Below are 16,746 nucleotides of genomic sequence, written 5' to 3'. Positions count from 1 at the left end.
TGTTGCATTCCGATAAGGAGTGTTTATGACCTGTCGCCACTTGTGGCATGGCTTGCTTTTGTGTGCGCTACCGCTGCTTAAAATTAAACGAAAAGAGAGGTATCATGTCATTAGCGAAACAATGGCAATAGACTGCTTTTTGTTGTTACTTACACTGCTACTTTCTTTGATAATGATCAACAAGAACCAAATAATACACTGCGTATGAGAGATGATGATCTAAATGAGAGTTTAGTGAAAATATTTATCCGTTTGAAAATCTTTGCAGATGCCTATTTAGTACATTACATTGTGCACAGAAATTAGTCATCTTAGATTTTAAAATCTTATCAGTTGCCATGCTTCATTTCTGACTGTATCACTATTCGGCATAAGAATAATATAAATATAAACACGACATGATATGTATATTTTTCCGCGTTTGCTGTTATCTCACTCTAGTTTTGTAGTTTATTAGGAAGACAGGATTTAAATGAGATAGCAGCAAACACGAAAGAATATGTGGCAAAATGTTTACATTCGTATTATTCTTATGGTGAAGACAATACTGCTTCACAATTCATAAAAGTTCCTAAGCAACCATCTCTTGTCACAGGTAGGAAAAAATTCAGAATGTAGAGTTAGCTATGTTGACAGACAAACATCCCAAACAGTCTTGCCAGTTGGGTTCAAATTAATGACGATGTAAATAAAACAGAAAGAAACTTCCACATGGGAAAAATATATTAAAAACAAAGATTCCAAGACTTACCAAGCGGGAAAGCGCCGGCAGACAGGCACATGAACAAAACACACAAACACACACACAGAATTACGAGCTTTCGCAACTGGCAGTTGCTTCGTCAGGAAAGAGGGAAGGAGAGGGAAAAATGAAAGGATGTGGGTTTTAAGGGAGAGGGTAAGGAGTCATTCCAATCCCGGGAGCGGAAAGACTTCCCTTAGGGGAAGTCTGTGTCTGTGTATGTGCGGATGGATATATGTGTGTGTGTGTGTGTGTGTGTGTGTGTGTGTGTGTGTGTGTGTGTGAGTGTACACCTGTCCTTTTTTTCCCCTAAGGGAAGTCTTTCCGCTCCCGGGATTGGAATGACTCCTTACCCTCTCCCTTAAAACCCACATCCTTTCATTTTTCCCTCTCCTTCCCTCTTTCCTGACGAAGCAACTGCCAGTTGCGAAAGCTCGTAATTCTGTGTGTGTGTTTGTGTGTTTTGTTCATGTGCCTGTCTGCCGGCGCTTTCCCGCTTGGTAAGTCTTGGAATCTTTGTTTTTAATATAGTCTTGCCAGTTGGATTTTCGTAGTACATTGAAAGACTTCTACATTCAAAGATGAACAATACCGAATTTGTATTTACTTCATTGGATAAGGTATGAAAATGCAGTGGTTGAGACTCGGGGCGGAGAAAAAAGCTTGTCTTCGACCCTTTTCTTTTTACTGACGCAGAGGTTTTGGCTGCCTGCGAAGTATGCCTGTGTAGCACTACATACATTCAACGGCAGACGTTAGTTGTGGTGGCACCTACCAACATTTTTCAGAACTTCTGTTTACTTTGCACTCAATTCTAAGCCGCGTGCGGATTTTTGGATTACAAAAACCGGAAAAAAAGTGCGGCTTAGATTCGAGTAAATACGGTACATGGTCTGTAAACCACTGTTAAGTGCATGGCAGACAGTACTTCGCATGGTACCACATGTTAGTGTTTTCCCTCACATGTTGCAGTTTTTCTCGTACAGAGTGTTAGAAGAATGATTGCTTACATTTCCATATGCGATGTAGTCTAATCTTGTCTTCATGGTTCCTGCAGGAGTGATGCATAGTAGAATGAAGATTTCTATATTCCTCACTTAATACTGGATCTCAAAAATTTGTAAGTTTTCTCAACATAATTGGCATCTACCTTAAAAACTTCTGCCAATTAAGGTTTTTCAATAAATTTGTGATGCTTCTTCATATGTCAAACAAACCTGTGACCACTTGTGCCGTTCTTCTTTATTTTTCATTCACTGTCCCTTGTTAATCCAATTTTTAATCGATCTTTCACACTGGAACAATTAGGACTTAGAGGTGGTCTCCCTTGTAGACTGATTCCATTTTACCAGTATCCCTGCTAAGGAACCAAAGACGGCCAGCTGCTGTTCCCACAACTGAGCATGTGTGATCATCTCATTTCATATCCATACGAACTATTACATTGTTATATGCAAGTATTTGTACGAAGGGACTGCCTCACCTGTGACTCATGGATGTTGTAATCGTAGAATATTACTTTTGCTCCTTTGTGAAGTCCACAGTTTTCATTTCTGGACATTTAGAACAAGTTGTCAGCCTTTTCAACACTTTGAAATTTTATAAAGACCTAACTGCATTGCATAGTAAGTTTATAAAAATTGGAACATGGTCCTCATTTTTATAGAAGATTGTCCCAAGATATTTAATTTGCTTATTTTTTGTAAGTGTAACTACAGATTGCAGTCTTGTGCAAATAAATTTTAATATTAACACCAGACTTGAATATCTACAATATTTCTTGTTATGGCACCAAGTGCAAATTAGTAATCCACATGGCTTTCTAAAATTTGGTTGAAATTGCCCCACCTCACACACACACACACACACACACACACACACACACACACACACACACACACACACACAATTTTATTTATATGTATATAGACTAAAGTGTTACATGTTTTCTGTAGGTTCCACACCCCTTGATCTCTTCAAGTTTTATGTTGAGGACCTCAAATCAAGGTTCCATGATGAGAAGAAGATAATAAAGGAAATATTGAAGGAAAAAGGCTTTGAAGTGCAGGTAAGTAAATGTAATGGTCTTCAGCTGTCAGTGAATTGTTTGTTAAATTATTAAATTTGTTAGTTATGCACATAGTTAATTTTACTAATATTGTTTGAGATACACATTTTGCATTTTAGGTCATTGTGGTTCTAAATGATTGTGGCCTCTTTTTGGGGAAGAGTAGTGTTCAAATTCCCATCTGGCCCTTGTAAATTAAGTCAGGTAAATGCTGGGATGGCTCCTTACATAGTCTGTGGCATCTTTGGCCTCCCATCTGTCTAGTACTCGTTGCTAGCCACGATTTCCAAAGTGCTGTCACAGAATTAAGTCTGCGGAGGAATTAATTCTTTCTCAAATGATTTTGAGAAAATGATTTGTCTAAAACAACTAATTACATCACAGACATTGATATTTCAAAATGAACCTGTCTTCTGGTTACTCCACATAGTTGATGATTTGAGATAAAGTAACCATGACACTTAATTTGCAGACCTTGCATTAAAAAGTATAATCACTGGGTATATTACTTTTGTATTACTTGAGATTATGAATTTCTGTGTACAAAAGATTGCTAGATTATATCAGCTATTTTTAAAGCTAAAAGCAGAATCGTGTGTTCCTGCTGTAGAGCAACTACATTTTACATAGCGAAGGTGCACCATGCAACATCAGAAATTGTAGATGAACTGTGCCTGTCCAACAGCATATTTATAGAATGGCTATTCTATTTAATTGTCTGCCATGGGAAATGTTTATCCGTGAAACAACAACCACTTATTGTTGCCCTCAGTGATAACAAACACAAAGTTGAGAACAGGACAAGACAGACAATTGACACTATCTTTCTGCTAAAGCTATTAAATAAGAGGAATATGTAGGAGATTTTTATTTATTGGTGTCAGTTAACATTGTACGAAATCAGTTTATGATAAGGAAAAGAAAAAATAGAATTTCAAGAAAATTGGCTGTTCCTGTAGAAGTGCTCTCTTCTGTAAGACACGTTATTGCATATTTACAATAGTCCCGATGAAGGAGGTAGACTATTTTGGCATAAACCATTACTGAAGAAAATTTCCTTCTGAAGGATAGCCTTTACAAAACTAAAAATTACACAACTCTTAGCTCAGCACTGCCAGCTTAAAATGGTGCAGCAGACAATCAGCAAGCATTACCACTAATCTATACTAACAATAAAACTGTAAAGCTGTCAAATCAGTCTGTTTATTTGAACACTCTAATCTCCAAAACTACTACATGGGCAAGTCAAGCATAGCTCGGGGTGACACACAGGCTTTATTTCATCAAAATTGGACAAAAAAGTGATTTAAAATTTTATCTATAAGGAGATATACAGAAATACATTTACTCTTTGTAAAAACTGTTGATATCTGAACTGTGTCATATTTATGAAAATCCTTATATTGATTGGTATGTTCTGCATAATATGATTCAACGTGATGAATACAATGCTTATACAATCCTCAATGTGTTTAATCCATATTTCCATACTAATATTATTAAATGCGAAAGTAACACACGAACGTTATCACAACGAAACTGCTGAACCAATTTTGATGAAATTTGGAGGTAGTGTGAACCCGAGGAGTAGTATGGGCTACTGTTGCATAATGTCTACATTAGCGATTTCAGTAGCAGAATGCTTAGATGGGTGCTCCTGCCCACACCCTCCACACGCATTGCTCGGCAGTGGTACTGCACGTGCCACATCATCTTGCATTGGGTAATGAAGTGGCTGTGACAGTACTACTGATACGCAAGCACAGCCATGGGTAACATGTAGTTTTTATTATAAATGGTGTGAACTTACGGACCAGACTTGTATAACAACCGCTGCATAATGTGTACAATACTAAAAATTAAAACAAAATATCCCTCCATGTAAGTTTATATTTCTTAATTTTGTTCATCAAATTGTAATTGAATCATCAGAAAGTGTGTTTAAGAACATGTGATTTCAGTATAGGACACTACAGGATAATGGCCAACGGCAATGGTGTTTCATTATGTCATTATTACAATTGACTGCAGGAAATATGTCACTATGATAAAGACCATTGCCAAATTTGTCATGATAAATTTTACTCCAGTATGAGACATCTGGCAGATTTGGATCACTACTAGTCTTGGGCTGTCGTGGCACAATCATTTCGGATTTCTTCCATGAAAGAACTTTATTGATGTAAGGAAAGACAATGTCATGGATTTTACCAACAAAAGCTGAGTTAGAATGTTTAAATACTTGTCTTTGTGCCTGTGTGATAGCCAATATTTCCTCAATGCAGTGAGTGCTTATTATTTACTCATAGCATTAGAATGATCATTTGATGTCTGTCTGTGATTCTTGTTGTCTCAGTTAAGTGTACGTACACACACACACACACACACACACACACACACACACACACACACACACAGTCTCAGGATATCCTCTTAGTGCTCACAAAGCATTTCCTGGCACAAAGCACTTACTTACTTACTTACTTACGTAATTGCCTGCTATTTCAGTTTCAACAGCTGTTACCTAAACTGCAGTATTTCATCTTACATTGTTTGAACTGAAAGATGGTGAGTATGAAACATGTCTCTTTCAGGTGAACACATCATTTGAAGACTTTGCAACAGTGGTTTGTGAAGACCGAAGGTCGGCCAATCTGGATGCAGGAAATGTCAAACTCACCTTCAATGCATTCCTCGAAAAGGTATAGTACTGTATTCACTAGTTATTTGATGTAGGTGACATGTTTCACATCTCATAAACAGTCACATGCAGATACTGCTGCTATCAGGCAGATAATTCATTAGGTTGAGAGAAGGTGGACAGAAAACATTATGAGAGCTTTCAAAACTAATAGAGATAAAACTGGTTACTTCGCACTGTCATTTGTCACTTGTGAAGTTAGACCCTTGCCAAAGAAGAGATGTAAATGTCACTGGATGAAATATGGCTTAATCATATCCACATATAGTATAGGAAAGTCAATTAGCACAGTTACACTCTTTAAAACCAATGTCAATATTGTGCATATAACAGAACTATTTTTACATTGTGCAATGGAATTGTCCAACAGCAAGTTTTGCAGTGATTTTTCAAAATTTTCAAATTGCATGTGCTTTCAGCGAGTCATAATTCATAAAGATTCTCAGTTTGCGAAGTGTTCCCAGTTCGTGCCTTGAGATGTTAAAGATTGTCATACATCTGGTATTGTGGTATATAATATACTGCTGACATCACAGTAGTAGTGTGTTTCTCAACGTAGAGTACGAGACATAAGCACAAAAATACTGTTAGTGTTCTGGGCACTATAAAAGAGTACTTCATATAAACACCTTATATTTATTTATATTTTTATAGTTCAATTGAGCAATCAATGTCTCCATATGACTAAGCCACGTGACCTGTAGTAGGACTTGAAGCCTTAGATATATCGTATGAAGATAATCATAATTGAACAGATTTCTTTATACCCATATGATGTAGTGCTTTCTGTGCTTTCTTTCCCAGTAATGTCAATAAATGATTCTGCTGCAGCTAATGCAGGGAAGCACAATTAGCTTCTCAACAGACAGGAGGTACGAGGGGATTCTGTCACTAGGCGTGTATAGCGCAACTCATTGCCAGTTCAGTGCCACCCAAGTTGTCAACCTGGCTTGTTCTGTTCATTTAAAGTGATGGTTTTTGCTAGTGCTGTTTTGTTCTTATTTAGTTTTTTATGATGGCAAGTTTAAGTGGATAACATGCAGTTGTGAAATTTTGTTAATTTTGTTTTCTACTCAGTAAAAGTGCTGCTGAAACTGTTTTAATGTTGAAAACAGCGTACCAAAATGACATTATGGGAAAAACTCTAGTGTGCAAGTGGTTTGCTTGATTTAAAAATGGCGACATGTCAACCGATGACAAACCACGTTCAGGACATCCCGTCAACTGCCCGAATTGACAAAAATATTGAAGTTTGAGAGCTTGTGCTCACACAGCCTCCATAAACAATTGATCAATTATCAGAGATTAGTGGTTTATCTTGGAGCTCAGTTCAGTGAATTTTAATAGAAGATTTGGCAGTGAAAAAGTTTGTTCCTCCTCAGTTTCTGACTGACAATCAAAAGGAACATCAATTTGAAACAAGTCGTGCTTTGAAACAACAGTTTGAAACTGATCCAAATTTTCTGTCAGTGGTCATTACTGGTGACGGGTCATGGTGCTTTGGTTACAAACCCAGAAACAAAGCAGCAGTCAAGACAGTGGAAGATGTCATCACCACCTCTTCCAAAAAAAATGTTGTCAAGTCAAATCCAACATCAAAACAATACTGATTTGCTTTTTTGATGCCAGGGGCATAGTTCATTCAGGGCTTGTTCCTCCCAGGTCAGACTCGTCAGTCAAAACCTTTTATTGAGCATGTCAGTCAAAACCTTTTATTGAGACATTTTAACAAGATTGCATAACAGTGGTAATCAAAAAAGGCCCGATTTGTGACAGGCAGGAGACTGGTTCTCCCACATGACAACGCACCTGCACACACAGCCATCTCTGTTAGACAGTTTTTTTGCTAAAAATGGCATGGTTCTGCTGCCCCATACATCTTACTCATCTAATCTGGCTCCGAGCAACTATTTTTTATTTCCACATGTGGAAAGCGGCACAAAAGGACCACTAATTTGACAATTTTGAAGAAGTCAAGAAAATAATGAGGAAAGAGCTGTCAGCCATTTCTAAAGATAACTACAAAAAATGTTTTGAACAATTGAAGCAGCAGTGGGAGAAATGTATTGATCATCTGTAATGGAGAGTATTTTGGAGGGGATAAAGTTGTTTCACAAACAATTTGAAAATATATGGATTTAAAAAAATAATTCAGATCCCCCCCCCCACACACACACACTGTACTTGATTAATATGTGCATACTCGGAAGATATCAAAACCTCTGGTAGCAGCTGAAGTAACCCTTTCAGATGTTCTTTGATAATCAGAAAAATTATTTACTGTCAAAGGCAGTTCCAAGACAGTGAAATACTGTGTGAAAATGCAAGACACTTTACACTAGACATCTTGAAAATATGATAGACTAAAAGATTTGACCCACTTTTGTTAATTTTCTGTCAATCAGAACTTAAAACTCTTTTTGTTGGTAAACATGCCACATGCAACAGATGAGTAGCCTGTCCCATAATGGCTAATATATGAGCATAGACCTTAGGTATCTAACTGAAAAGATGCTATTCGTCCCTCTTTGTCTTTATCCTCTGAGATCAAATTGCACACTTTTAATTAAAAAAGGTCCAGATTTTCCCATTTTCATTATACTGCTAGTAAATCCCCTTCAGTTCTGAAGTGACTCAGTAAAATCTCATGGCCAAAGGTACTCTTGTCCTGTCAGGAGGGAGTGTGGGTTATGAGGCAGAAATCAAAGGAGTGAGAGAACACAATCTCTGAGAGAAATGTTGTATCATACTCAAATGTGGTACAGAGTGTCCTTGTGAAAATCCAAATTCAAATCCCTGGCAAAGCCAGTATAAGTTGAACTATAAAAATATAAATAAATATAAGGTGTTTATATGAAGTACTCTTTTATAGTGCCTCTTATCCATGTGATCGTGGTGTCGGTGGAGCCTCAGCTCAGGATGTGGCACAAAGAAAGAAAGAAAGAAAGGGCACTTGTGCGACAAGTGGTTGGGCGGCACTGATAGCTGCTGCTGTGGCTGTCAGAAAACAGCGTAACTTCTAGTGCCAACTGTTGTACCTGGAACGATTGCCTCTCTCTGTGGTATTGACTGGCTACGATTCCACAAATTTTAACAGAATGTTATTTTGAAAAGGCACCAGAGTGCCAAATTACTACAGATGTTCACGAGGGCATGCTGAAAAAAAAAAAATACTTCCAAATTTTTTATTCTGTTCTTCATATTAGTTGAGGTTTACATGTCATGCATATTTCTTGTTTGACTTCACTGCTTCACTGCAAGTTGCTACTCACCACCACTAGAGGGCTCCGAATTGTAGCGTGTAATGTGGCAGTGTGTTACGTAACTGTCGGTTTGTGTGAAAAACTGAAACCACGAATTTGAAGAGTTTATCCATGCATGGAGCACTCTCCTTCAGAATGACAGCGCCAAATCATGCACGAGTGCCGCAACATTTGCAAAACTTGAAGAACTTGGTTCCCTTTCATTGAGCATCTTCCATACTGTCCTGACTTGGTCCCATCAGATTTTCGTCTGCTTCCAGAACTTAAATAATACTTTCAAGGACTTTACTTTGGCAGTGCTAGCAGAGATGAGATTATGCCTCTGTCAACAAAGTCAATCTCATTGCATCTACAGTTGCCACAGGCTTCCATAGACAAAAAATATATTTATCCTCATTAGCATAATAAATGAAGACCTGTCATTTACACGTTTTGGATCACAAATAAGCATAACCAAGATGGCTTCTCTTGTACCATTCTAGTTCTTATTATACAGATAGCAGCTCCTGTCCCTAAATATTGTATACTTCATATTGTTAGATTTCCGTTTGTGACTTTTTACATGCTTCAGTTGGCCTGCTATTTTGGGATGTGTACAGTTCATTCGCTACATTTACATGATTCTCCCAAAACCAGATTTTGTAAACCACTTCCACAATATTGTGTTGGGGTGGTAATGTGAACACTGCAATACCAATTCTGGCAATTAGGTTCTAGCTGCTGGATTCCCCCCTCCACAATCAATTTTTGCTCCTATGTAAACACACAACCATTTTTGAAATGTAAAATGTGCTTGTGTTGTCCAGGTTAGGTACCCCCACCTCCTTTTTTTTGTCCTGCCTGTATGTGATGACTTTCTGTGCAGCGAATGACAAGTAGCCTGAGCATAAAGTTGTCTACCTCTGATATTTAATTGAAGAGAGAGAATTATTGTACTGACTAAATCAGAAACTAGAACATCTGACATCAAGGCCATTTGTATGAAACAGCTAATGGTGGGAGAATCAGTAGTTGACTGGTCTAGCAAAACTGCTTCAGGCCTCAACATATAAACACAAGAGCAAACATCAGTTTTCCTCTTTTGAAAGTTGTGCCTGATGAAAACATAACAATTGTATCAGGCACAAGAATAATAATTTTTTTTAAAGAAATGGATCATGCTGATGTAGAAATTGAGATGATATGGATCTTTTAGGGTGACACATTTCTTAATGAGGTGAGATGGATGATACCTAGATCAGATTCACACAATACTTAACGATCATTAGTTTGTTACACTGACAAGTCAGAATGTGGTTTTTAGGTGGGTTTCTGTGGTCATTGTGGGCTTGTTCCAAACCTCTACCTCAGAAAATATGATACAATTAAAATATGATAACATAGAACATAGTTAACAAGCTCCAGGCAGATGAGACAATTTAAGACTTCCTTTCCTTATTTTAACTGATGATTGTGGCAACAGGAAGAGCATTCCTCACCTTTCCAAATTAAAATTAACTTACCAGGTCATGAAAACGGTAGATCTCACATGTCAGAATAAATGCTAGGGAACATAGGCTGGCATCTGAAACTAATGACGGATTTATACATAAGCACATCTCCCTTCTTACAGGCTGAGGCTCGGGAAAAGGAGCGGCTGAAGGAGGAGACACGCCGCCTTAAGAAGCTGGCAGCCAGCTTCAAAAACTTGCTGAGTACCTGTAATGTGGACCACACACTGCCGTGGGATGAGATCCGCTCCAAAATGGAAGGTTTGCCTGAATTTGAGGCAGTTGGCTTGGAATCTGAAAGAGTCCGCATCTTTAAGGTAAGGTACATTCTCTCTCTCTCAGTGAGTGAAATGTACATAAGATATTAAAATTTTATGTAAAATTGAGGGCAGAAGGATATTTCATTTTGTTCTCACGTTATTGGGTTTTGTGTGTGAAGAACAGTCACACGCAATGTTCCCATTAACGTCCACATGCATTGCAAATCGTGTAGTCAGAACAATGTCAAATCTCGCAAACAATTCAAGATTTCGAAATTATCCCTCCCTCCCTCCCTCCACTCCACTCCACTCTGCCCTCCGCACTCCACACTCCCTCCCCCCACACTCCACACTCCCTCCCCCCCACACTCCACACTCCCTCCCCCCCACACTCCACACTCCCTCCCCCCACACTCCACACTCCCTCCCCCCACACTCCACACTCCCTCCCCCCACACTCCACACTCCCTCCCCCCACACTCCACACTCCCTCACCCCACACTCCACACTCCCTCACCCCACACTCCACACTCCCTCACCCCACACTCCACACTCCCTCACCCCACACTCCACACTCCCTCACCCCACACTCCACACTCCCTCACCCCACACTCCACACTCCCTCACCCCACACTCCACACTCCCTCACCCCACACTCCACACTCCCTCACCCCACACTCCACACTCCCTCACCCCACACTCCACACTCCCTCACCCCACACTCCACACTCCCTCACCCCACACTCCACACTCCCTCACCCCACACTCCACACTCCCTCACCCCCCACACTCCACACTCCCTCCCCCCCACACTCCACACTCCCTCCCCCCCACACTCCACACTCCCTCCCCCCACACTCCACACTCCCTCCCCCCACACTCCACACTCCCTCCCCCCACACTCCAGTTAATCTAGACCTTATCCTTAGCCTTCTACAGACGAAAGCTCCACCACAGTGGTTATGAATTGCCAGTCGCTGTGGTCGAGCGGTTCTAGGTGCTTCAGTCTGGAACCGCACGACCGCTACGGTCGCAGGTTCGAATCCTGCTTCGGGCATGGATGTGTGTGATGCCCTTAGGTTAGTTAGGGTTAAGTAGCTCTAAGTTCTAGGGGACAGATGACCTCAGATGTTAAATCCCATAGTGCTCAGAGCCATGTGAACCATTTGGTTATGAATTACAGTGACTGTGTGGCCAGGGGCTCCGCCAGCTTTCCGACAACTGTGCGAACAAACCTTATGTCTGTGTTCTTATCCCAGAAGTCCAACAAGACCTCCAGCAGCACTTCAAGGCCAAAACCTGACACATGAAAATCAATCAATCAATCTCTCTCTCTCTCTCTCCCCCCCTCTCTCTCTCTCTCTCTCTCTCTCTCTCTCTCTCTCTCTCTCTCTCTCTCTCTCTCTCTCTCTCAAACCCACATCCCCCCCCCCCCTCCCCCTCACAATATACATAAATGACCTTGTGGATAATATTGTAAGCTCACTGAGGCTTTTTGTGGATGATGCTGTAGTATATCGAGAGGTTGTAACAATGGAAAATTGTACTGAAAGGCAGGAGAATCTACAACGAATTGACTGGTGCAGGAAATGGCAATTGAATCTCACTGTAGACAAGTGTAATGTGCTGCAAATATGTAGAAAGGAAGATCCTTTATCATTTAGCTACAATAGAGCAGGTCAGCAACTGGAAGCAGTTAATTCCATAAATTATCTTGGAATTATCTTGGAGTAGGCATTAGGAGTGATTGAAAATGGAATGTTCATATAAAATTAATTGTCGGTAAAGCAGATGCCAGACTGAGATTCATTGGAAGGTTCTTAAGGAAATGCAATCAGAATACAAAGGAAGTAGGTTACAGTACACCTGTTCACCCACTGCTCGAATATTGCTCACCAGTGTGGGATCCGTACCAGATAGGGTTGATAGAAGAGATAGAGATCAACAAAGAGTAGCGCGCTTTGTTACAGGATCATTTAGTAATCACGAAAGCATTACGGAGACGATAGATATACTCCAGTGGAAGACTGCAAGAGAGACGCTCAGTAGCTTGGTACGGGATTTTGTTAAAGTTTCGAGAACATACGAGGGCTATCCACAAAGTACATTATGTTTTTGTTTGTGTCCGTTAGGGGCGGGGCTAGCGCGGCCATCTTGGTGTCATGGCATTCCGCCACTCAGTCGGCATCCTGCCGTGATGGTAAGAGGTTCGTGCTGTACTCCGTCGAGTTACTGTGACAGTTTGAAATGTCAGCGTTAATTGAAAATGCCGCGAAATGTGAAGTGCGTGCTGTAATAAGGTTTCTGACTGCACACTAGTCTTATCTCTGCAATTGTTGAAATTTCAGAAAAGTCCCCTGATCAGTTGAATTGTTTAGTAAATGTGTTGGTGGGTTTACTAATTCATTTCTGCATTCTTTAAGTAATGTAAGTGTGTCATTCTAGAAACTAGATGTTTTTGAGTTTTGAGATTATTTTCATTGCCTCGCATTCTGTACTCTCTTTAGCACAAATGAATTACTCATTTTAACTGAGTTTGTTAATTGTGGTGCTCATTCATCAGTTTCTTCTCTATGCACGCATTACTGAAATGTTCTACAAGGATTGCCCAGAAAGTAATGCACCACATTTTTTTCTTCAACAATTGTTTATTGAACGTAATGAGAATTACACACATGAAAGAATGGTGTTTTATCTACATGCCCTATTTTTCCACATAATCTCCATCCCGTTTTATAGCCTTCCTCCAACGCAAAACGAGGGCGTTTGCGCCCTGTTGGTAACAATCCTCGTCCTGGTGGTGGAGTCAGTGCTTCACTGTGTTGAATCATCTCCTCATCAACCTCAAAATGTCTTCCACGAAAGGCATCGTTTAATGGCCCAAACAAGTTGAAGTCAGAGGGGCCTAGGTCAGGGCTGTAGGGTGGATGGGGTAACACTGCCCACCCCTGTTTTGGGATGTGTTCAGCAGTCATCAGACTTGTGTGGAGCCAAGTATTATCGTGTTGCAGTAAAACTTCTGCTGGGTTTCTGTGGTGCCAAAGTCACCGGAACACATCTTGAGTTTTGTTAATGTGCTGACACGTGCTTCTGAATTCATGGTACCACCTCTTGGCATCTGTCAATGAGAATCACACCTTCACAGTCCCAAAACAAGGAGATCATGACCTCATCGGCGTAAGTAGTTGCTTAGAGTTTTTTCTTCTCTGGGGAGCGGGAATACCGCCATTCGATCAACTGTGGTTTTGTTTCGGGACCAGGTTTCATCTGTCACAATCTGGGACAAGAAGGACTCCCCCTCAGCTTCAAAACGTTGCAATAAATCAAGACAAATGTTTTTTCTGGATGATTTGTGATCCACCGTTAGACACTGCAGGACACATCTTTCACACTCTTTTGAATATCCAAGAAAGTGGATAATTGCATCTACACTTTCTTTGCTGATCGACATATGGAGCTCCAACTGCCAAGTCGTAATGCATCTGTCCTCGCGAATGACAACATCAGCTCACAGCAACATGTCAGGTGTGACAGCCGTATAGGGTCTCCCTGACCACTGCAAATTGTGGAGCTCCGCCAAACCGCCTTCTGCTGACCTCCGTGCCCAGTGACTAACTGTACTTCTGTTGACAGCAGATGCTCCATAGACTTTGCACAAGCATTTGTGAATATTCCCCGCAGTTTCTTTCTCTGCAGTGAGAAATTCAATGACGGCACGTTGCTTGTAATGTACATGTGCAGACGCTATTTTGAGTCTGTCCTACAGCTACGCTGTCTGTCGGAAGTGACGGAAACATGGTGCGCTCACTGAAGATATTTCAAATAACAACATACGTCACGTTTTGCATTCGTAGCATTGTTTTCAGCTGAGGAAAAAAATGCGGTGCATTAGTTTATGGGCAACCCTCGTATGAAGGTTTGACGTACTGTCCATGGCTCATTTGCCAACATTCCATTTTCTCCTTTCAGTGCTACCTGGGTACTCTCCATTTTCATATTTTTTGTTTACTATATTTTAGGCAGTTTTGCTAAAATTACTTGTTTCATTTATTTGTTCAGCATGATGATGGTACTTAAGTAGTGATGTAGCAGTTGCAAGATTTCCAATACTGGCTATAGTCAGATTAAAATTACTTGATAGTTGACTCTTCACGCTTTGTAACTGGTTCCTCCAATCAGAGTGCAGCATCGTACCCAGACTGGACTGGGGTCCTCTGGTTTGGAGCCAAGTGAAGAATCTAAATCAGAGGCTACGTCGACTCTGTGACGAAGGTGGTTGTAGATTCCTCGAGCTACACTATGGGGCAGAAGGTTGTAGGAAGCCCCTCGATAGATCAGGGGTGCACTGCACACAGAAAGCAGCTACATGAGTATCACAGTACTTGTGGCATGCACATGGGGGTTTTCTAGATTAGGTTCCTCCCACGGGAAACGAACCATTGGCCTGAAAAATTACCAGTTCATGACACTGATGTGTGTGTGCCAACTGTAAAAATTGTTAGTTCTCATAAAAAGGTCATTCCAAATGATTTAAATATGCTAAATCTCATGTTAGTAAATTGTCGAAGTGTCTGTAGCAAGATCCCTGAGTTACTCTTTGAAATAAACAGTAGTAATGCCAATATTGTATTAAGTACCGAAAGCTGGTTGATAACAGACATCAATAGCAGTGAAATTTTGAACTCGGATTGGACAATATTTAGGAAGGATAGGACAGATGCTATGGGAGGTGGTGTGTTCATTGCAGTTAAAAGCTGTTTAAACACAGTTGAGATCGATACTGGGTCGGACTGTGAAATAGTCTGGATAAAGCTGTCAATCAGACAAGGAGTGACCTTTGTATTAGAATGTTATTATAGACAACCAGCATTGGCAACAAATGTCGCAGAATGTTTCAGGGAAAGTCTTGAGTACGTAGGAAATAAATATCCAAACTATCCATTAGTTATAGGTGGAGGCTTTAATGTGGCATCCATTGATTGGGAAAATTACATGTTTATCACAGGGGGCAGAAGCAAAGACTCGTGTGAAGTTATTTTAAGAGCGGTCTCAACATACAACCTTGAGCAATTGGTTAGAAAACCAACTGAAGGTGTGAACATGTTAGATATCTTGGTGACAAAGAGACTTTATCTTTTTGAGGAAGTTAATCTAGAAGAAGATATTAGTGACAGTGACCATAATGTCATTGTGGCTTCTATGTCAGTGGAATTTGCAAAAAAGGAAAAGTGGTGGAGGTGGGGAGGGGGGGGCGGACGGGCAGTGAAGAGTTCTCTTGTTTGGGAAAGGAAATAAAAGTGTCATTAATGAATATCCTCATAGTCAGCTCCAAGCACTCACCATGGGACAATGAATATCCTCATAGTCAGCTCCAAGCATTCACCAATGGACCCAAAGATATTGAGCATCTTTGCTTGGAATTTAAAGATATTGTCCACCACATGCTAGAGAAATATGTGCCTAGCAGAAATGTAAGGGAGGGAAAGGTTCCACCTTAGTTCAACAAACATATTAAGAAGTTTGCACAGTCGTTTTAAACATAGTCACCACCCTGCTGACAAACAGAAACTATGCGAAATGAAAGCAGCTGTGAAAAGGTCAATGAGACATTCTTTTAATGAATTTGAAAGCAATATTTTATCTGTAGATTCTAAAAATAATCCCATAAATTTTGGTCTTACGTATAATCTATGAACGCTACAAATAATTAAATACCTTCTTTAGTTGACGGTATGGGTAATGTAATGGATGATGATAAACAGAAGTCCGAAATTCTACCTAGCTTTCAAAAACTCGTTTATGGTAGAGGATTGCAGCACCATTCCCCATTTCAATTATCGAACAAACACAAGGATGGCTGACATAGTGTTATAGTGTATCTAGGATTGTAAAAGAGTTAAGATCCTTAGACACCAGGAACGCATCTGGCCCAGATGGTAGCCACGTAAGATTTTTATGTTGACTATGCAACAAAAGCACCATTCTTATCCATCATCTATCAGAGATCATTGGAACAGCAAAAAGTTCCACGGGACTGTAAGAAGGCCCAGGTCATAGAAATCTATAAAAAGAGTAGAAAATTGGATGCACATAATTACCTGCCAACTTCACTGACATCAGTTTGTAGAACCATGGAACATATTTTGTGTTCAGACATAATGACCTTTCTAGACTCTGAGAAGCTCATCTGCAGCAACCAGCACGATTTTAGGACACAGTGGT

At 40.2% G+C, this 16,746-nt stretch overlaps 1 protein-coding gene across 2 annotated transcripts in view; it reads left to right on the top strand.

Moving 5' to 3' along the window:
- The window catches only part of LOC126293413 (pre-mRNA-processing factor 40 homolog A-like), a 150,117-nt gene that overhangs the window by 95,996 nt on the left and 37,375 nt on the right, over positions 1-16,746 (top strand). For both annotated transcript variants that reach the window (XM_049986636.1, XM_049986637.1), the window contains exons 11-13: positions 2,698-2,810; positions 5,405-5,512; positions 10,387-10,581. In XM_049986636.1, coding sequence (XP_049842593.1) covers positions 2,698-2,810; positions 5,405-5,512; positions 10,387-10,581 — 416 coding nt within the window. The remainder of the gene's footprint in view (positions 1-2,697; positions 2,811-5,404; positions 5,513-10,386; positions 10,582-16,746) is intronic.

The sequence above is a fragment of the Schistocerca gregaria genome, chromosome 10 (assembly GCF_023897955.1).
Source record: "Schistocerca gregaria isolate iqSchGreg1 chromosome 10, iqSchGreg1.2, whole genome shotgun sequence".
Classification (NCBI taxonomy): domain Eukaryota; kingdom Metazoa; phylum Arthropoda; class Insecta; order Orthoptera; family Acrididae; genus Schistocerca; species Schistocerca gregaria.
This window is presented reverse-complemented; position numbering and strand designations above follow the sequence as displayed.